The 23,659-nt window shown below is 36.9% G+C and overlaps 1 protein-coding gene across 2 annotated transcripts; it reads right to left on the bottom strand.

Moving 5' to 3' along the window:
• Window positions 1-1,618: 1,618 nt before the first annotated feature.
• LOC107822816 (chlorophyllase-1-like) lies at window positions 1,619-4,106 on the bottom strand. Of its 2 annotated transcripts, none has more exons than XM_016649386.2 (3): window positions 3,699-4,106; window positions 2,803-3,052; window positions 1,619-2,182 (listed from the first exon to the last, which is right to left on the bottom strand). In XM_016649386.2, exons 1-3 carry the CDS (start codon window positions 3,786-3,788, stop codon window positions 1,752-1,754), a joined length of 771 nt encoding a protein of 256 aa, XP_016504872.1. In that variant the 5' UTR covers window positions 3,789-4,106; the 3' UTR covers window positions 1,619-1,751. The 2 variants fall into 2 exon arrangements, with proteins under 2 accessions (XP_016504872.1, XP_016504871.1); XM_016649385.2 differs by having other exon boundaries at window positions 3,513-4,100.
• Window positions 4,107-23,659: the final 19,553 nt, after the last annotated feature.

Raw genomic sequence — 23,659 nt, 5'->3', positions numbered from 1 at the left:
AGTTACGTGGACTTATCCATATTATGACTTTTCTTATTACAATATAAAACTTTCTTATCTCAAATTTAAATTAGTTTTACCCTTTTTCTCTATGATAAAAAATATGAATTTTTATTTTTTTCTCTATTTAGTCTTTATTTTTTATATTATATTATTCAATTCCTAATATTTTATATTGTCATGTGGATTTTTATTAGCTTGTTTGAAATTTAATATATATTTCTGCCATACTCATTCTACTATAATATAGATAAAAATTTAATAACGTTCTCATTTCAAATTCAAATAATTTTTATCATTCTATTTTCTAATTGGACCACATTTACAAAAATTTATGTTATGCTTTCAAAGTTAAACTAACTACACTCAATTCAAATATTAATCATACAAAAATATTTTTTTAATTGTTTGAACACATTATTGTAGTAATATTTACGTATAAAATATGTGTTTGCCCGATATGTCAATATTAATATGAATTTATTAGTCTTATTATCAAAATATTTTTTACCAATTATTTAATTTTTTTCTTATCTTATAAATAATTTGTATGATTTATATAAGATCTTATTTTGCTACTTGAATTTATTTAATTTTTAAACTCAATAAATCATTAATATCGTAAGTAAATTTTAGTTTTATTTTATATTTAAACTTACTCCAAAATATAAATAGTCATAGATTATCTTAATTTATGTATTTCTATATTTTTTATTTTTTTCTATTATAGTTTTTAAATTATTTTTTTACCTCCATACTTCTAGCTAATATATAAGAAAATCTATGAGTGGATCAATATATAGATATAAATATAAATATTACTATTATATTTGTTTAAGCTATATTTAGATTATGTATAAAATTTATTAAACTACTTCCCTTAATTATGTTTCCATTTATAATTGCTAATAATTAATGTTGTCCTAAAATTACCAAGTAGCTTCATTTTAGCTTGCCACTTCACTTAACCACAATGTATACTACCCTCATTTTAATATAATATAGATATATGAATAGAGACGAAGTAACACGAATATCTCCTGTAGTCAATTTATTTTCATGAGTCAGGCTAGTGGGAGCAAGAAATTTGAGATAGCTAAGCTCCAACTTACAGCTTGTTTGGATGGTTGTTACCTATTGTATTGTATCGTATTGTTACTTTAAATACAATGTTTGTTTTGATTATTACTTAAATTTTACTGTATCGTCTTGTTAAATCCGTCGTTACGTAACGATGAAATGTGTCACTTTATGTAACGACCGATTTGGTGTGGTCGTGTCATTTTCTTGGGTTTTTCTCTCAATCTCACCCTTCATTAGTATTAAATAATTTTATTTTATCATTTACCCTACCTTTTTATATACCATATCATAATTTTTCTTTATAATATTGCAAGTTTATTCATCATATTACTGGTGCGTGATACTATGAAACGACGATAAAATGACACAATCCATCCAAACATTGTATTCACCAAACGATACAATACAATACAATACAATATATTATGAAACGATGAGTAACACAAGCTGTTAGCTTCCATTTTTTACCTATGCTTTAGTGAACTTTGGGTTAGGTCGGATCATGGCAAAAGAAGGCAAATATAACATATAAATATGTAGTAACTTCTTATACTGTCATTGCATATATATATTAATCTGAACTTATTCTTGAGAGACAGAATACTTTGTGGTCGTCCAATATGAACAACTATTTAAAATCAATAACACAAAACAATTACAAGAAAAAATTATTTGACAGATATGACTGGATCAAGGGTGATGGGAGCAAGAGAAGGTTCTTGAACAATGGCATTTAGATTATCTACTTTCCCTCCTAATTTAGCCTCAAGAAATGCCACGACAATCCCTCCAACAGCCTTTCTCATAAGGTCCTTTGATCCCTTCCCACTCTTTGCAACCAAACTCGCAATTGCAGCAATTTTGTCATCTAAAATATCAGTATGTCCATAATCCTTAGCAAGAAAATAATAGCAAGGTGGTTTGCACTCGTTAAAAAACTCCGAATGGTTGACACCGTTTGGTGCAAAGGGTGGGAAGATATAATGCGCACGTTGATTTGACAAGCCGGCGCCGATCACCGCCACAGGGACCGTCTGATCGAAATTTCGAGGAATATATTGGAGAATTTTCGGAGCAGATTGGCTGGACGGAGAAGAACCTGCAAATAAGTGGCGTAAATTTAGCTCATGTAAATATAACTCTGCTCGGGGAGTCAATTTGGGCATAACTAAGTTAGCCTATCTAGACGCTTTGGCCAATTTGGGCAGCCTATTTAGAACAAATTAACCAATAAAATAAATTATCAAAACATAAAAGAATATATAGTGCTTCATTCGTTATAATTTGTATGACATAGTTTGATTCGATATAGAATTTAATAAAAAATAAAAAAGACTTTTGAAATACGTGCTATTAACAATGTCATAATATTTGCGTGGCTATGAGATATTTAACACGTATGATTTTAAATGTCATAACAATTGTACTGTAGCTATAAAAAAATTTAATTAATGGTAAAACGAAAAATTCAAATTTAAATTGCTTGCAACTATAAAAATATGTAATCATTTCTTTTAAACTGAAAGTCTATCTTTTGGGTTTGTTATCATGATAAATAAAAGAATAAGCTTATGTTAGCTTAATTTTGAAAATAAATAAATAATAAAAGAGTAAATAAACAAATTACAATGATTTCTGTTATGACCTAACATGTCTATTGATTCAATACATTTACAGGCCCAAATTAAGCTCAATTCGTCCATTTGACATCCTAATTACCTGCAACTGGATCGATTCCTAGAAGAGCTTGAAATTTGATAGGCGTTGGGGTTGAGCTGGAGAGGTCGCCATATCCTAAAGCTAGTGAAAATGCTGTTTTACCACCTCTGCTGTGGCCGGAGACGGCGAGCTTGAGTAAATCCGGCTGCACTTTCTCCGGGAGAACGGATTCGAGGGCGCCATTGCTTACCCATTCTGTAACTTTGGCTGCTTTTTTCACTTCCTGGATTTCAGAAGCCACAGGAGAAAACTGCAAAATCCGAATCATGTAAGGGTTAACAAATTAAAGAGATGGATTAAGTTATTATGCAACCAAGTAAGTTATTCACAAATCACTACATATATTGGAAATACTACTGTATTCGACTCAGAATCTTGAAAATATATATATATATATATTATCCAAGTAATACGTACAAAATGCATCTATATCTAGAGTTCATTTGATCAATATCTATTTTGACCAATGAGTCATACAAAATATATATAATTAACATCCAATAGAGGCAGATTTAAGACGACAACTTGTGCGAGTTCAATTAAACCTATTTTATTTTTTTTTACTCGAGTTATCTGTATAACTATTATAAAGTAGATATACAAAAAAAAATTGTACGTATATTATAAAAGATTAATTATACTCATTTTTAACCTGCTAACGCTCAATTCTGAATTCGACGCTCTATCCAACAAACTTGGGGGATTAGTACCTGTGGAGCAACAACTATATAGCCGTGGGAAGAAATATGTTGAAGGAGAGACTTGTACCATATAGGCTTGAGAACGAAGCCATGAAAAAAGAGTAAAACTGGATAAGTTCCTGGTATGATTGGTGAAACAACTAACAATGAAGTTGGGGGTGAAAGATTATCATTATTTAATGATCCATTTTTCACCTTTGTTATTTTCACAGCCACATCTCCTTCTCTAAAAACAGATAATGATCCATCATAATGTAATAGCGGTTTCTCAAGAACCTTTTCCATCTTTCTTTCTTTCTCTCTCTCGCGCTCTTATTTTCTGTACGTCGACTTTTTGCATGCAGCAAACAACGTTTTTTCTGAGATTTATAATAGCAATCGTACGCACGGGGTCCCTTCGGGATGGCCCAGTTGGTTTGGAGGGCGGTCATCCATGCAAATGGTCTGGATCGAGCCTGACGCACAGAACTTGTCTAGTGCAGTTTACATTCCATGTGGTTTGTAAGCTATTATACTGTGGGAACTTACTCAGTGCGCACAGAGTGCTCAATACAGAGTGTTTACCCAATGAAGAGGTTCGGCTAAACCCAATAAATTTTACTCAAACAATATATCTGTATTAAGAAATTCACTAAATATATACAAATATTAAACGTATAACCTAGTTATTAATAGCTCTTAAAATCGTTGTTCTAATGTTCTACTTAAAATTAAAATCATGGCTACGTTGCTAAATTGGTACGTGACTTTCCGCAATTCATGAAGCTACACGGAAGGGACTTCATCATTATAATGATGACTAAATTCATGAAGCTAAATTGGTACGTGACTTCATCATTATAATGATGACTTTTGGTAATATTTATTCATAACGGAGTATCGAAAGGATAAGTTTTTTCAAGAAGTTTATTTCCAATAGAGTACTAAATAGATAATGTTAAAGATATCATATTATTATGAGTAATTCATTAATGCTAAAATTGAGATGTTAAAGGAAAGTAATTTTTAAATATATTTTTATGGGACAGACTAAAACGAAAAAATTATGATATAAAATAAAATAGATGGAGCCTCACTTCAAGATGTTTCTTTTCTTGTGAATGAATACAATAATAAACTCAGTATAATTTTATAATTGAAATATGAGAAAGGTAGTGTATTTTTCCTTTGAGAATAATACTAAAAAATTAAAGCAAATTTCAAATTAACTTTATAAGAGCAAAATACTTTGAATTCGGAAAAACATTTGACATTCGAGCAAATGGATGAACTCAATTTGTGTCCCAGAAGCAACTTCTTTATAATAATAGCTCTCTTATTTGGACAAATGTCAAGTCTTAGGTTTGAGGTAATTAATGTCACATGCATATATATCTCTCATTTTGTCTTTTTTGGAACATTTGGAAGAGCGGTCAAAGTGCATGAACATGGGAGCAATGACAAAGGTTAAATGGAGCTGGGAATTCGTAGTTTGCATTTGTTTCTCGATATAATCAGATCTTAGATCTTTCTATAATTGTTATTAGGGGTGTCAATGGATATTCGAAAATCGACTAAATCGATCGAATCGTACCGCACCGAACTGATTTTTAGGTTTCTTTTTAAGAAACCGTAGGTTTTTATATAAATTTATAATCGCACCGATAATTAGGGTAGGTTTTTATTTTATAAAAATAAACCGGAAAAAAATCCGAACTGTACCGAATAAATTTTACATGTAGAAAATATATTTATTTAGTAAGTTTAAAAATAATAATGCATTAAATTTTCTTTGAGCCTTGGAATTATGAAAACTATTACAAGCCAACAAGTAATTAAACTCAAAATACTAATTCCTAAAACCTATTGTGAGCACGTGATTTTTGCCTCACGAAAACTACTCCAAAATAAATCAAAAATAAAATAAATCTCTTTTAGTGTGCAATTTTTAGAATTTGTGTGGTGTTTGTAAATTATTTGTGTTATCCGTAAATGTTTGCTTTGTTATAATTAAACAAAATTAAAATAAAAATATATGTTTCATGCATATCTAGGATTTAATTATGCATTTAATAATTGATTTAAAAATAAAATCACAAGATATGCATTGGTTCTATTTTAAATGTTTCACTGTGTGATTAATGTTTTGTCTATGTGTTAATAATTGTTAAAAGTAATCAGTATTTTTGTAATGATAATTTTTGTTTTTAATAATTTTAATTAGGATTTTAATAATTAAAAAATAAAATTAGAAATTGAAAAGAGTTGATTAAAATGTAAAAAAAACGGACTGGGCCATTTATTTGACAAAAATTCAGGCCCAAAACAATACATTTTAACCCAGCCCAAGTCAGTCAACCCGAAGACCATCAAATGACGTAGTATAGGGCAAATACTACGCCGTTTGATGATGCCCGGCCATTTAATTTCAAATGCAAACCATACGGCGTCGTATGGTTGCAATAGATCGGGGCCGTTCATTACTTTTGATCCAAGGGCTCCCAGGATTTTGACCTAACCCGTGATCCTTACCCGATCCAGTACCCGGGCCGACCCATTCCCCAACTAAACCAAAACGACGCCGTTCATGTAAGCATATAGATCCTGGCCATCCATTTTGCCTGATCTAACGGCCAGTATCAATCCACCTTCCCCCTATATAAACCCCAAATCCTTACCCCGGCCCCCCTAACTAAACACCCCCTCCTCTCCTGTTCATCATCGTCCTCAAACACACCCCTAACCCTAGCCGCCCTAGCATCCCATCGCCTGAAACCCGGCGGCAACAACGCCGCCTGTCACCACCTTAACACCCCAGACTCCTCACAACTTCCTCTTCACGGATCTGGCATTGGTTTCCTTCAAATCAGGCCCCAACTCTTCGAATCTTAAATCGAAGGTTGGCCTGAAAACTTTATCTTCTCCGATGGCCTCCAAAATAACACCACAGCTTCCCCTAGATACCCTAGCTATGGATCTAGTGTTGGTTTGGTTCGAATCCCCTCAGAACTCTTCGAATCTTCTTTTGAAGGTTCGAATCAAAAATGAACTCACTCAGATTCCTTCCAAATTAACACCAAATGACCCCTAGGCTTTCCTCACCCTTGTGTCATCTTTGGTTCCCTTCGAATCTGCCCAGAAGTGTTCGGATTTAAGATCCAAAATCTGAAACCCTAAAAAATTTCCAATCTTGGAATTTTTTCAATTCAAACGAGGGATTGAGGTTTAATCGACCTTAGTCGAAGTATTTTCAGTTGAAAATACTTCGACTAAGGTCTGTTTGATTTCAAAAGTCCAAATCCAAGTTGAGTTTGAGTCCGGTTGAATTTGAAGAAGTAAAGGTATTTTCCCTATTTTTCTTTTTGTTTCCTACGTATGTATAGTTGTTTGTTTTAATAACCTGTGTAATTTTTCATATTTTTGTTTATTTCTGTGATTATGTCTCCTACCCGTCTACTTGATCAAAATGTGAATTATTTCTGTTGGTTATGATTATTTACAATGTGTGTAATCGACTCGATTAAACTCGTCGATTAGTTGTGTTATAAATCCTGTTCCTGAAAATGTTGATTGAAACAACCTGTTTTGGATGGATTATTTTGTTGTAATCAGTTGTTTCGTATTTGATAGTCAATTGATTAATACTCGTTTGTGAATCAATAAGTCTGTCAAAATAAATGTTGTGTATATGTTGTTTCCTGAACTTTAAGTTTCAGGGCATTGTCAGTATATTGACAATGCTCCTGTATTTGTTTAATTTTAGTCCAATGTTGAAATTCAGCTTGATTGATATGCTGAATTCAATATAATGTTGTTGTGATGTTAGGTTCAAATTCAATTTCACAATTGTTGGGTAGATACAACTGTGTTAGGAACTTACGAGAATCTGTATTAGCTGTTTTAAATCAGGTTGATAATTAGGTTTGAACAGATTTTTAAATCTGTTTCATAATAGATTCTGATCTTGTATTAATGGGCAGTAATAACAGTAGGATTTCAGGGCATTTCTGGGAATGAAACAGTAAAAAACAGTGTGAGTACTAGTGTGCTGGAAGTGGAGTGTTAGTGGCTGTTAATCTAATAGGATAATAGGAAACCAAAGGAAGTGGAGGGGCTGAAAATAAAGTAAAGGTATCCTTAGTGCTGTTTGAATAAGAAAAAGCAGTTCAGTGGCAGATTTTAAGGGAAAATCTGTCTTAGATAACAAAAAGGGGGTCCAGGCAGCACTTAAAAAGAAAGGGACAGACATGTATAAATACAGGAAGCAGGACACAGATTTTAGGAGGAGATTTGGAGAGAGATTTTTAAGACTGAGATTTTGAAGAAAAGAAAAGAACTCAGATTATTTTGTAAGAAGAGGAAAGAGATGAAGAAAACAGAAAAAAAAATATAAAAGAGAATATTCACACACACACACACACACACAATCTGAAACAGATACAAAAGCAGAAACAGAAAAATCAGAAATAGGAATCTGAAACAGGAAAGAAACTGAAATCTGAAAAATGTTATTCTTCTAGAATCTGTCCGTTGTTTGTTTGTGGATATTGTTCAGTTTGAATCTGAAATTTTTTCTCAAGTTTCTGTCACTGTTCATCTAGGTTAACGGGTCTTGTTCAGACTTGCTGTGTTATTGGTATATTCTGCCGATGTTTTGTTGCTGTTATTATTGCTGAAATTTACTCCTTCTACCTTCATTTCCAGGTACATATATTTTAAACTCATGTTATGAAGAGCTTCAACATGACAAATAAATGAAGCTTGGAAATTATAATTCTGTTTTCCATTCGTCCGAGTTCATTAGTTTAAATTTCAGTTTTGTTTCATGTTAGTTAACTAGTAGTGAATTCAACACGATGGCTATAAGTTAATTGTCTTATTTTGAAATTCGTATAAAAGCTTTGTAATAATGTTAGCCATTCCGAAATCTCATTAGTTTAGTCATATTTGAACTGTCAAAATAAGGAACATGGCAGAAAGTTGGTCATTATTTGAACTTTATGGTATTGTTAGTTAGGTGCAGCATAATATGAAAATATCAAGGAAAAATACATTATTGGACTATTTGGTTAGTAGTTAGTTGTTGTTTAAAGCTAGGTGATGTTGGTTGCATTTTGCTATATTATGGCATAACAATGGTTATGTTTATAATCAATAGTTGAAAGTTGCCTTAGTAAAATTCGCTATGTTCACAATGTCAAAGATATGGCGAATAATGTTGTATGCAATATCATTTTATTAAGTCAACAAGTAGACTTATTCTCTTTCTTAATAACAAAGGGCCTAGGAATTTATACAATGCGAAAGTAGTGTTTAGCAATAATTCACATAGATTGAGAATCAAATTGGTTTGATTATGTGTATATATCCCAAACTCAATCATAAGCAGAATTAATTAAAATAATTTCGCCAATTAGATTAAAAACAAGTATATGAGAATGAGATGAGATGTATAAGCACGAATTGCAACATTTTATATCAATGGTAAGTAGAAATAGAATTTGCATTAAATAAAAATATTGAAAATTCTTCAAAAATATCTCTTCCCTTTATAAATTATTTTTTAGTTTCATATGCAATTCATTTTTGTGTATATATATATATATATATATATATATATATATATATATATATATATATATATATATATATATATATATATATATATATCGTATTTACGAGAAAAATGGTAGTCTTAATCACACTTTGTTTATTTTACTCCTAAAATTTGAATGGCTCGAAAGAATATAATCAGCTGTAAACATTTAATAAATTGTGAATTCTTTTCAAAGAATTTAAGGGCCTCTAAAAATGGGAATTTCTCATGATTTTCACATAAAAATATATGAATATAATAAACAATTTGTGGAAAATTCATAATACCATTACAAATATTTTGCGCGATTAGGGATGCGTTCGCGTAACCTGATTATATTTTTAAAAGCAAATTCGGATTATGCGTTCGCGCAACTTCGAGCGAATATTTAATAAAAGGGATTTCTCCAAGGATGTTAAAATAATTTCATATAACCCGAGATGTGCAGTTCACTGTTTAATCATACAAGGGCGACAGTGTTCTTAATTTTATTTCTAACTTCGAACGTATGATTTTTTTATATATAATAAAAATATAAAAAAATATATATTATCAACCTTTTGGGTATACGTATGCGTGGCACGATTCTCTGTAATTATAAAAGGTATATAATACGAATATACGTACGCGTAATTCGTTTATATAATTGTAAACAATAAACAGAAGCGGTAACAAAATCCTGCAATAAAAATGTAAAATCAAGATAAGCCAAGAATAAAAAAAACAGTTAAGCGACCGTGCTAGAACCACGGAATTCGGAAATGCCTAACACCTTCTTCCGGATTAACAGAATTCCTTACTCAGGATTTCTGGTTCGCAGAATAACAAACAGAGTCATATTCTCCTCGATTCAGGGATTAAAACTGGTGACTTGGGACGCCTTAAAATTCTCAGGTGGCGACTCTGAAATAAATAAATAAATCCCGTTTTGACTGTCCTTTAATTGGAGAAAACTCCCTACGCGCCCCGCGGGTGCGGAAAAAGGAGGTGCGACAGCTCTGGTGACTCTGCTGGGGACTTTTATTATTTCCTGTAACCCAGAACCACTGGTTCAGGGTTTAAAGAATTCGAGCTTAAAATAACTGCGATAATTGGCTTTATTTACTATATGATTTTCAACTGTCTATATGCTTAATATGCTAAATGTTATTTTTTTTACCGCTTTAATATTATTTGAATTGTGAATATATACAACTGCTGCGAAACACCCTTCTTTCTGAGTCTTCTGAATTTATGGTGTACACGTGCGCGTGGCCCACCTTTCTGTTAAAGTCATACCAAATAAGACGGAGTTGGGACAAGTAACTAGGCTAGGTAGACTTTCGTGCTCCCGGTACGTTGCCCCCACTTCGGCTCAAACTGTCCGTTTGGGTAAGCCAGGTTTAGAACAATATGCCTCAGGTTTTTACCTAGAATAACTCAGCCATGTACCGGATCCCTAGTAGGAACGTCTATTTGCATCATGCACATCTGACCTTGGAGACTCAACACAGGGGTTGGGTCTGTCTAGGACAGGTGAACCCGAAATAAAAAGACCATCCTGATGCATCCTACTTATTACCTGTGCATTCATTTGCCTCGAACATGCTTGTTGACCAGCTTAATTGAAATCATTGTGAGAACCGAGGAATAAAATGGGTTGTTTTTTTTAAAAAAAAAAATTCCCAAAAATAGTTTTAAATCTTGAAAAAAAGGGGGTTAATAAATAAAAAAAATGAAAATGATTTTTTTTTAGTGTATATTTTCAAAATGAATCTTGACTTTATTAAATTAAATTTCAGATACAAAATGAGCACCACACAAAACCCCTCATCCACGAATACAGACGAGTTTCTATTTCAGCTTCAAATGTGGTGGTATGAATTAGGCGAAGATGGTCAAAAATGGGTCGTCAAGCATTTGGGAAATCTCACGGATATTATGAAAGTTAAACCCCGTGATGATCTGATTGCGGCATTAGTAACTTTTTGGGACCCTGTTCACAATGTCTTTCGTTTCTCTGATTTCGAGCTTACTCCTACATTAGAGAAGATAGCTGGATATGCTGGTTCTGACGGAAGTCTAAGAAATCAGAGCCTGATATTCACAAAGGCTCCCTCGGTACATCGATTCTTCGGTCTTCTGAACATCAGTAATCAAATCAGGAAAAGCAATGTCATCAACGGATGTTGTTCGTTCAACTTCTTATATTCAAGGTTCGGAAAGTCAGATGGATTCGAAATTCATGAGAAAGGCCTTACTAACAAGCAAAACAAAGACACTTGGCAGATTCACCGTCGCTTTGTCTTCATGGTGGCTTTTCTAGGAATCATGGTCTTCCCAAACAAAGAGCGAACGATTGATATTCGCACCGCAAAAGTTGTGCAAATCCTCACCACCAAGGAAAATCACACCCTTGTCCCCATCATTCTCTTAGACATTTATCGGACGTTGACTTTATGTAAGTCAGGAGCAAAAGTCTTCGAAGTATGCAAAATTTTGTTGCAAATGTGGGTGATTGAACATCTCCGACAACAGCCCAAGATCATACAATATGGGCCAAGCAATGATAATTGCATCGAGAGTTATGAGGAAAGAATAAAGGATTATAAGTCCCCAGAAGGGATAGAAGCATGGGTATCTCATCTAAGGGCTTTAACGGCAAATCAAATTGAGTGGACTTTGGGATGGCTCCCGATGAGGGAAGTGATACACATGTCAACCTCAAATAGTTATTTGCTACTATTGGGATTAAGAAGCATCCAGCCATATGCGCCACTAAGAGTCCTAAGACAACTAGGGAGATACCAAGTAGTTCCTGATGATGAAGATTTGAGTATGCAAGTAATCGAATTACACCCGGAAGCCACTATTCCCGAGGCTCTAATTCAGCAGATGTGGAATGGATGTCGATACTTGAAAAGTGATACTCAAGTCCCAGACACTACAAAGGGTGAGATAAATCCTGGATATGCAAGGTGGTTTGAGAAACGGTCTCGCGTGGATGATGTACCAGAACCTGAGCTAAGAAGGCCAACAAAAAGACCCCATATTCAAAACTTTAATGATAAAATCCAAGAGCGGTTAATCTGGGGAGAAAAGGAAAAAGGGTACAAAGCAATTATCCATGCCCTAAAGGAAAATCTAAGGAGCCTCAGTCTGGAGAAAGATTTGCAAGCACAAGAAGCTGAAGGCGAGAAGAAGAGTCTAGCTTGTGAGAATGAAAATCTTCATGCTCGATTTCAGAAAATGAAAAAGGCTTCTGAAACGCTAATGAGGAGTTGGAAGGATCAAAAAACCATCGCCAATCTTTTTGAAAGAATGCAAGATTATGATTCCATTCTTGCTGCAAACGAAAGGGCGTTGAGCAAAGCAAAAGAAAGAATCCAACAATTAAACGAAGAAGCCAGATCTAATAAGGAACGCCGAGATAGGCAATCCGAAGAAGACAGGGCACAATTCAAGAAGGAAAAAGACCATTGGATACGATCAGAAGACCAACTTCGTGCACAACTAGAAGAGGCAAGAAGATACAACAGAGAGCATCAACAAGCGGACATCGACAGAGAAAGAGCGCAGGCAAGATTAGAGCAGGCCAGGCTCCGAGCTCTATTAGAGTCAGCTCTAGATCGTGAAGACCGTGTCAGAGATATATCCACCACTCACCAGCAGTAATTGCAGAATCAAGGCCAACGTCTCCAAGATTTCAGGACACAAATCCACGACATGACAGTCTACACCTCTCAAAGTTATGTAAACTGCCAAGGAATGGATTATGAAAGGTTTACAGAGCACGCACCCACTTTTGCCCGTCATCTAGCAATAGAGTTGGAAAGAATGTATTGTACGCTGGGAGGTCATCCAGGTCAAGCCCCACATTGAGCAAATAATCTAATGATTGACAACAAAAGTGGAAAGTGGGGCATGTTGTGAGATGTTAAGAGTTGTATCTTTTATTTTGATTTAAGTATGCGTGTTTTAAACCATTTTATTATAAAGTTTTCAAATGTAATGTCTGTTCATCTTTGTATAATGAATAAAAGTGTTTACCTCATGTCCGAACTACGCAAGGTCCGATTCATGTGGGGGCATGATACGTAGGCAATCTTTATAAGATTCGACCACCACAATAAAAGATATATAAAAAATAAAATAAAAGTGAGTAACAATAAAAATTTCAAGAAAGCTGGGACGACACAAGCAGCCGAGCAAATGCATAATAGAAAGGGGTTACTTGTCTAGGAGCATTGCATCTCAACGTGTAATTATATATGTGTTAAACTCTCAAAACTAACAAGTTTGTTCATTTCCAGAATTTCCAGTTAGTTTCTCTAAAGAGTATACTGGCATATTATCATTATCACACGAGATCAAAAGGACCAATACCCGAAAGTATGTCTATCCCAGATGTTGACACAGGTATTGAGCTAGAGGAGATGGATGTCGGGAAAATGAAAGAAGAGATGTTTAAACTCAAGCAGCAAATGGCTGAAATGTACCAGGCCTGGTCTACAGGGCAGTTACCCCCATCTTACCTAACTAACCCTGCTCCATCAATGACCCAAACTCAGGATAATATTACCACTGAATTATCCCCAAATTTCCCCATTTACCAACACTACCGAGGAACCACCTCTCAGACACCGCAGTCTCCCCCTCCTAAACCAGTTCCATACTTTCCTCCACCTGTAACTCCTGTCTTTATGGTACCTCCCACAGCTACACTCCATAAATTTCCTAGTGAGCCTACATTCCAGGCCCAGGACAACCAATATTACCCCCCGGAGCCCACCCTCAAAGCCTCCGAAATCCATTCAACTACTCCTCGTTTTGACCTCCCAACCAAAATTGACAAGCCAGCCAAAAATGCTGAGCAAGAAGAGATGTTCAGGAAGGTCAAAAGTCTAGAACAATCGTTCAGAGACATGCGAGGATTAGGTGGGCAAGTTAGTGTAGCTTACAAGGATTTGTGCTTGTTCCCAAATGTACAATTACCAGTTGGCTTCAAGATGCCTAAATTTGACCTATACAATGGGCATGGCGACCTAGTAGCCCACTTAAGGGGTTTCTGTAGCAAGATGCGAGGAGATGGGGGAAAGGAAGAATTATTGATGGCTTACTTCAGTCAAAGTTTAAGTGGATCAGCTTTGGAGTGGTATACACGCCAAGACCATGGGAGATGGTACACCTGGGATGACCTGGCACAGGCATTCGCATAACATTTCCAATACAATCTGGAAATCATCCCAGATCGATTATCTTTGACAAAATTTGAGAAGAAACACAATGAAAGTTTCAGAGAGTATGGCTTCCGGTGGAGAGAACAGGCAGCAAGAGTGGATCCTCCTATGAAGGAGAGTGAAATGGTAGACTACTTCCTCCAAGCCTTGGAACCAACTTACTATGCCCATTTGGTTTCAGCAGTAGGCAAATCATTCAACGAAGTAGTAAAAATGGGAGGTAAGGTGGAAGAAGGCCTCAAGACAAACAAAATCATGAGCTATTCAGCAATTAAGGCGACTACTCAAGCTATTCAAGGCGAGGTAGGAGGAATCGGAAGAAAGAAGAGGGAGGAAGCAGCGGTAGTTGATTCGGGAATTTGGTTGGGACCCAGAAGTTCACCGCCTTACTATAATCAACAATGACCTCGCCAATCAACTTACCACCGCGATTCATCCCAACACTACTATCACCCTTCAGAGCCTCATTTTTCCATTAACCATGCACAAGCATACAATCAGCCACCTGTTCACGCTAATTGGCGTGCTCCTGCCATACCAAGTACTTACCCACGAGCCTATCCCGGACCAGGTTTCAGGCCTAGGCCAGTATTCAGGGGAGAAAGGGAACAGAAAAAGAAAACCTACACTCCATTGGGAGAGTCTTACACTAGTCTATTCCACAGGCTGAGACAGCTGGACATGCTAAGACCAATACAATCCAAGCTACCCAATCCTCCTCCAAAGAATTTGGACTACACCATTAGCTGTGAGTATTGCTCCGGTACACCAGGCCATGATACGGAGAAATGCTGGCATTTGAAAAATGCAATACAAGAGCTGATTGATACTAATAAAATCGAGGTTCAAAACCCCGAAGCTCCCAATATCAATAGAAATCCGATGCCAGCCCATCAGGAGGCCAATATGATAGAAATCATACAAGCTGATGGGGAGACAAAGAAGCCGTCACAAACTGTCATGATGATCAAGTCTCATGAAGCCAAGCCAGATAAGCAGTTAACAGAGGAGAAGCCGGTACCTAAGCATAGCAGAAATGGTGATGAACCATCTGTGGTAGACGAGAAGGGGTCTTCGAGCAAGGTTGCCACAAAGCAAGAAAGGTTGAAAGTGATAGTACCAGGGGTTGCCAGTAAACCCATTGTAGTCGTGGAAGGAGCCCGTGTAGATCGGGTTATTATCAAACCTGTAACCCAGCTACCAGTGATCAACAACAAGGCCATTCCATGGAACTATGAACGTGTGACTGTAATGTACAAGGGAAAAGAAGTCAAGGAAGAAGTGTGTGAGGTGCAAGGCTTGACTCGTTCGGGAATATGTTTTACTCCCGAAGAGTTAAGAAAAAATAAAAATAATCCAACACCAATAAAGAGAGCTGTGACGGAAGAAGAAGCGGAAGAGTTTTTAAGAAAAATGAAACTCCATGACTATTCTATTGTGGATCAACTAAAGAAGACGCCCGCTCAAATTTCATTGTTGTCATTACTGATCCATTCAGAGGAGCACCGTCTGGCTTTGATGAAAATCCTAAATGAGGCTCATGTTCCTGAAAAAATCTCTGTAAATCATTTGGGAAGAATAGCCAACAAAATCTTTGAGGCAAACAGAATTACATTTTCTGATGATGAATTGTCTGTGGAAGGTACCGAGCACAACAGAGCTCTTTACCTCACCGTGAAATGCGAAAACTCCATAGTAACCCGGGTATTGGTTGACAACGGATCAAGTGCAAACATCTGCCCTCTCTCCACTTTAAGCAAATTGAAAATCAAAGAAGAGAGGATCCAGAAGAATAGTATTTGCGTACGGGGGTTTGACGATGGAAGCAGAGATTCATGTGGCGACATAGTGTTGGAACTGACAATAGGGCCGGTTGAATTCACAATGGAATTTCAAGTGTTGGACATAACTGTTTCTTATAACTTGTTATTGGGTCGACCATGGATCCATGCTGCTAAAGCAGTCCCGTCAACACTACACCAGGCGGTCAAGTTTGAATGGGATCATCAAGAAATAGTTGTGCATGGGGAAGAAAGTTTAAATGCTCACAGCAGTGCCATTATACCGGTCGAGGGAATAGAAAATGACCAGGGACCATGGGTATACCAAGTATCCGATACAGTATCGGTAGAGAAAATTCCAGAGGGGAAGTACCTTCCGAATCCAAAGATAACCTCTGCATCAGTCATGGTAGCCTATGAAATGTTAAAAAATGGTTTTATACCCGGCAAAGGTCTGGGCTCATCTTTGCAAGGAATTATACAACCAGTATCTCTCCCTGAGAACTGGGGAATATTTGGTTTGGGATTTATACCCACTATCATCGATGTGAAAAAGGCTAGAAAGCTGAAACACAAGGCATGGGTTCTTCCAAAACCAGTCCCACATCTGTCAAAGTCTTTTGTCAAGACCGGTGCTAAAAATTGCCCGATAACAACAATTCCTAAATCCCGGGTCAATCCTGAGGAGGAATTAATTGAAAGATTCGAGAAATTGTTTAATGATGTGAATATGTTGGAAAGCGGGGAAGGGTGTAGCAACGCAGAAGTTCAATTCGTTGGGCCAGAAACAAAGCTTAATAATTGGAAGGTCACTCCTCTCCCCATTCGAAAGGAGTCTTGGTAGTTTATTTTGATTTTCTTTCAGTTTGTTTGGGTTAACTCGGGGTTGTAATCCCAATGCTTATCTTACAGTTTGTTTGAAGTGTGCAAACCTTGTTATCTTTCATCATCCAATAAAATACAGTTTCCTTTTTCATTATCATTCCTGATAGTTTTCTTTTTCCCTTTCTTCTTTTTCTGTACAGTTCTTTTTACGCTGGCTCTAGTGATATGGCATGCATGAGGAATCCTCAGCCCAGTCTTAAAAATCAATCTGGTTCCAAAATATTAATTCAAGAAATATATTGTGATTATGAATCAGAATATGATGAAGATGAGGTTTTTGAAGAGATTAATAAAGAGTTAATTCACTTTGAGGAAAAAACCAAACCTAACTTGAGTGATACCGATGACATCAATATAGGGGACACGAGTAATATCCGGGAAACTAAAATAAGTGTCCATCTCAAACCAAAGATCCGAGAAGAGTTAATTAAAGCACTCATAGAATTCAAAGATGTTTTTTCATGGTCATATGACGACATGCCGGGCCTGAGCACTGATTAGTGGTTCACAAATTGCCCACCGATCCAACGGTGCCTCCTGTCAAGCAGAGGCTGAGAAAATTCAAGCCTGATATGAGTGTGAGAATTAAGGAAGAAATCACCAAACAGTTGGAAGCAAAGGTCATTCGAGTCACTCGATATCCTGTTTGGTTAGCTAATATCGTTCCTGTGCCAAAGAAAGACGACAAAATTAGAGTATGCGTCGACTACCGCAATCTCAACAAAGCAAGTCCGAAGGATAATTTCCCATTACCCAATATCCATATTTTGATCGATAATTGTGCCAAGCATGATATAGGATCTTTCATGGATTGTTATGCCGGGTATCATCAAATTCTAATGGATGAAGAAGATGCAGAAAAGACGGCATTCATCACACCATGGGGAACTTATTGCTACCGGGTAATGCCATTCGGTTTGAAGAACGCTGGAGCAACCTACATGAGAGCGATGACCACAGTGTTTCATGATATGATACACAAGGAGATTGAGGTATACGTGGACGATGTGATCATAAAATCAAAGCATCAGGCCGACCACGTTGGGGATTTGAGGAAATTCTTCTTAAGACTTCGCAGGTACAACCTCAAGCTTAACCCTGCCAAATGCGCATTTGGAGTTCCGTCTGGAAAGTTGCTGGGATTCATAGTCAGTCGGCGAGGCATCGAGCTAGACCCATCAAAAATCAAAGCCATCCAAGAACTGCCACCTCCAAGGAACAAAACTGAAGTAATGAGTTTGTTGGGAAGGTTAAATTACATCAGCAGGTTTATTGCTCAGCTCACAACAATCTGTGAGCCAATTTTCAAATTGTTGAAAAAGGATGTTGCGGTCAAATGGACCGATGAGTGTCAAGAAGCGTTTGATAAGATAAAAGGGTACTTGTCAAACCCACCCGTGTTGGTCCCGCCAGAGCCAGGAAGACCTCTGATTCTTTACTTAACGGTCTTGGAAAATTCATTTGGTTGTGTATTGGGGCAACATGACCTCACTGGCAGAAAAGAACAGGCCATCTACTACCTTAGCAAGAAATTCACAGCTTATGAGGTTAAGTATACTCATCTGGAGAAGACATGTTGCGCCCTAACGTGGGTAGCTCAGAAGTTGAAACACTATTTGTCTTCCTACACCACTTATCTCATTTCGCGTCTGGATTCGTTGAAATATATTTTTCAAAAGCCTATGCCAACGGGAAGACTTGCAAAGTGGCAGATATTGCTCACAGAATTTGACATCATCTATGTGACTCGGACTGTAATGAAAGCCCAAGCACTGGCCGATCATTTAGCCGAAAACCCGGTCGATGAGGAATACGAGCCGTTGAAAACCTATTTTCCCGATGAAGAAATAATGCATATCGATGAGATCGAGCAAATTGAAAAACCTGGATGGAAACTTTTCTTCGATGGGGCTGCTAACATGAAAGGAGTCGGGATAGGAGCTGTAATCATTTCTGAAACAGGGCATCACTATTCTGTTACGGCTCAACTGCGATTTTATTGCACCAATAATATGGCTGAATATGAAGCCTGTATTTTGGGGTTAAGGCTAGCCGCAGACATGGGTATCCAAGAAATCTTAGTCATGGGAGATTCGGATCTTCTGGTACATCAAATTCAAGGAGAATGGGAAACCCGAGACTTGAAGCTCATACCATATCGTCAATGTCTACATGATCTTTGTCAGCGGTTTCAATCAGTAGAGTTCCGGCATATTCCAAGATCTATAATGAGGTCGCCGATGCATTGGCTACATTGGCATCAATGTTGCACCATCCAGACAAAGCTTATGTGGATCCACTACATATTCAAGTCCACAATTAGCACGTTTATTGCAATAGGGTTGAAGAAGAATTTGATGGTGAACCATGGTTCCACGACATCAAGGAGTATATCAGGATGGGGATATATCCCGCACAAGCCACAGGAGATCAAAAGAGGACCATTAGGCGATTGGCAAATGGATTCTTCTTAAGCGGGGGAGTTTTGTATAAAAGAACACCAGATCTTGGATTATTAAGATGCATAGATGCCAGACAAGCTACGGCTGTCATGTCTGAAGTACATTCGGGAGTTTGCGGACCCCACATGAGCGGATATGTACTGGCAAAGAAAATCCTCCGAGCTGGTTATTATTGGCTTACCATGGAGCGAGATTGTATCAGTTTTGTGCGCAAGTGTCATCAATGCCAGATACACGGAGATTTGATTCATTCTCCACCAGCCGAGTTGCACACAATGTCGGCACCATGGCCCTTCGTTGCCTGGGGCATGGATGTGATTGGACCAATTGAGCCGGCAGCATCCAATGGGCACAGGTTCATTCTGGTAGCCATTGATTATTTTACCAAATGGGTTGAGGCCAAGACATTCAAATCAGTGACCAAGAAAGCTGTGGTCGATTTTTTCCACTCAAATATCATATGTCGATTCGGAATCCCAAAAGTGATCATCACAGATAACGGTGCTAATCTTAACAGTAACATAATGAAGGAAGTATGTCAATAGTTTAAGATTACACATCGCAACTCTACCCCATATCGGCCCAAGTCAAATGGAGCAGTCGAGGCAGCCAACAAAAACATAAAGAAGATACTCCGAAAAATGGTAGAAGGTTCAAGACAATGGCATGAAAAATTACCATTTGCATTATTGGGATATCGCACTACTATTCGCACTTCAGTAGGAGCAACTCCTTATTTGTTGGTATATGGCACTGAAGCAGTAATTCCTGCAGAAGTTGAGATTCCTTCCCTTCGGATCATCGCCGAAGCAAAGATTGATGATGATGAATGGGTCAAAACCCGTCTGGAACAGTTAAACTTGATTGATGAAAAACGATTGGCCGCAGTATGTCATGGCCAATTGTATCAAAGAAGAATAGCAAGAGCATACAACAAAAAAGTGCGTCCACGGAAGTTTGAAGTGGGTCAGCATGTGCTGAAACGTATTCTTCCACATCAGGTTGAGGCAAAGGGCAAATTTGCCCCGAATTGGCAAGGACCATTCATTGTGACCAGAGTATTATCGAATGGTGCACTATGCTTAACAGATCTTGAAGGCAAATGCATAGACATGGCGATCAATTCTGATGCGGTAAAGAGATATTATGCATAACTTGTTGAATGTTTGAACTTTGCATTATTTCGAAGATTGGAATGACAAAGGCAATTTATTCTGTTATCCAAACACTATACCCTTTGCTTCCCCTTTTGAGCCATATTTGTTTCTTTCTTACCCTCTCTTGGAATCAATGAAAATCAAATATGAAAAAAAAAAGAAAAAAAGAAAAAGAAAATCACTATTATTTAGTGAACTACGTTTGACCTGATTCCTCAAAAAAGGATACGTAGGCGCCTCACGGCTCGGTCATAGGGTGCACAATATACATAATATGCACAAAAAGAAACATCAAGCAACCCCAATCAAGAAACTGGGGCAAGAATTGCATTGGAAATAAGAAAAAGATTCCAAGAGTTGTAATTTTAAACACATACCAAAACTGTTTAGCTTTTGATACCTTTCCATTTCCAACCACATACCAAAAAGACCTTTCGATCAATCTTAGAAAAATGCTGAGTCAAGCAAATGAAGATGGTTCATAACACTCTGGTACAAACAAGAAAAGAAAGTAAAAATGAGAGAGTCTTATAGGTGAAAACCCACACGGGCACCATAAGATGACATAAGTTGAGAGAAAGTAAAATGAGAGAGTCTTATTGGTGAAAACCTTCGCAGGCACCATAAGGCGAAAAGGAAGTAAGAAATGAACAAATGAGGAAGGTTTGTCGGTAAAAACTCTTTGAGATATTGCAAGTCAAACAGGTCTGTAAAATGAAAAATGAAGTTGGGTTATGGAAATTTTGGGGAAAACAAAAATGAGATAATTGAAAGGAGATTGATTAAAAGACTGGGTTGATTAATCCAAATTGCATGCCATGATCATTGGCGCCGGTAACTCCAATCAGATAAGTCTTTTATTCCTTCTCCAACAATTACCCAAATTTGGATTGTCGAAATCATCATGTTTTCGTCACTAATAATCTTACTCTTCTAAAGCTTTTGAGATGAGTTTTGTTCCAAACAAATAGGAAAGAATGTCAAGGTATACTACCAAGATTCAAGGTTGCATAGGACAAAAATACGGCCATGATGGGCAAGAGGTAATAAAAAATAATAAGATATGGGTGTAAGAAAAGTGGAATCAAAAGCGGATCAGCAATGTCAGGAGAACATATGATTACGGTTAAAAGGGTTTGAAGGAAAACATACAGAGGGGGATCCTATAGTTAATGATCAATTACAAGGACAAATAGTCTTTTCAGCCATTCCCAGGCAACAAAACAAGACAGAGAAGCCCCACCGTCGGCAAGAGTGCCACAATTAACCATCCTGTTTTTTAAAACTAACAAAGTTTTCTTTGATTTAAAAAACAGGGGCAAAAACAACATTGGTGTCAGGAAAAACCCGATGAGAGTTAAGAAGAAGTCAGGCGTCCACCTGGAGAATGAGGATGAAGAATTGGAGAAGTCAGGCGTCCACCTAGAGAATGAGGATGAAAAATTTAAGAAGAAGTCAGGCGTCCACCTGGAGAATGAGGATGAAAAGAAGAAGTCAGGCGTCCACCTGGAGAATGAGGATGAAAAATTAAGAAGAAATCAGGCGTCCACCTGGAGAATGAGGATGAAGAATTAAAGAAGAAGTCAGGCGTCCACCTGGAGAATGAGGATGAAAAGAAGAAATCAGGCGTCCACCTGGAGAATGAGGATGAAAAATTAAGAAGAAATCAGGCGTCCACCTGGAGAATAAGGATGAAAAGAAGAAGTCAGGCGTCCACCTGGAGAATGAGGATGAAAAATTAAGAAGAAATCAGGCGTCCACCTGGAGAATGAGGATGAAGAATTAAAGAAGAAATCAGGCGTCCACCTGGAGAATGAGGATGAAAAATTTAAGAAGAAGTCAGGCGTCCACCTGGAGAATGAGGATGAAAAGAAGAAGTCAGGCGTCCACCTGGAGAATGAGAATGAAAAGAATTAAAGAAGAAATCAGGCGTCCACCTGGAGAATGAGGATGAAAAGAAGAAGTCAGGCGTCCACCTGGAGAATGAGGATGAAAAATTAAGAAGAAGTCAGGCGTCCACCTGGAGAATGAGGATGAAGAAAGTTAAGAAGAAGTCAGGCGTCCACCTGGAGAATGAGGATGAAGAATTGAAGCAACAGAAGTCAGGTGCCCACCTGGAGAACAAGGGAATATAATTGAAGCATTGAAATCAAAAGCCCGCTCATATGAGAAAGGAGCACACTTAGAGTCAATAAAGTAGAGGAGTCCAATAAAGTCCCCAGCAGGAAACGACAAGAGTCCCAGATAAAGAAAATACGGGACACAATGAAAAGGAATACGGAATAAGCCAAATGCCCAAAAGTCACCAAGATATCAAGACAACAAGAAACGCAAGGGCATGATCTAGATAAGATTTTATAATTCATGTACCATAGTCTAGTTTAGCTTTTTGTATTACCTTTGAAGCAAGGTGTAATAAGGAGGTCAGCAAGCAGTAAAAGTAGCACGAAACAGCAGTAACATCACAGTCCCATGGTAGTCCCAGCTACCCAAAACTTTCCGAACTACATTGACCTGATTCCTTTATAGCCAAGGATATGTAGGAAACCTTTGAAGCAGAGGTTCAGTCAAATCTTTCAAAAAATGCTTCCCACGGAGTATTTGAACGGGCAAAAATCGCTCGTATCCGCTCACTTTATCTTTGCACGAAAAACTCTTCGAGTTTCCGCACAAAGAGGGGCAGCTGTGAGCACGTGATTTTTGCCTCACGAAAACTACTCCAAAATAAATCAAAAATAAAATAAATCTCTTTTAGTATGCAATTTTTAGAATTTGTGTGGTGTTTGTAAATTATTTGTGTTATCCGTAAATGTTTGCTTTGTTATAATTAAACAAAATTAAAATAAAAATATATGTTTCATGCATATCTAGGATTTAATTATGCATTTAATAATTGATTTAAAAATAAAATCACAAGATATGCATTGGTTCTATTTTAAATGTTTCACTGTGTGATTAATGTTTTGTCTATGTGTTAATAATTGTTAAAAGTAATCAATATTTTTGTAATGATAATTTTTGTTATTAATAATTTTAATTAGGATTTTAATAATTAAAAAATAAAATTGGAAATTGAA

The sequence above is a fragment of the Nicotiana tabacum genome, chromosome 8, assembly GCF_000715075.1.
Source record: "Nicotiana tabacum cultivar K326 chromosome 8, ASM71507v2, whole genome shotgun sequence".
NCBI classification, from domain to species: Eukaryota; Viridiplantae; Streptophyta; class Magnoliopsida; order Solanales; family Solanaceae; genus Nicotiana; species Nicotiana tabacum.
The sequence above is the reverse complement of the archived record's forward strand: the minus strand, read 5'-3'. Positions and strand labels throughout refer to the sequence as shown.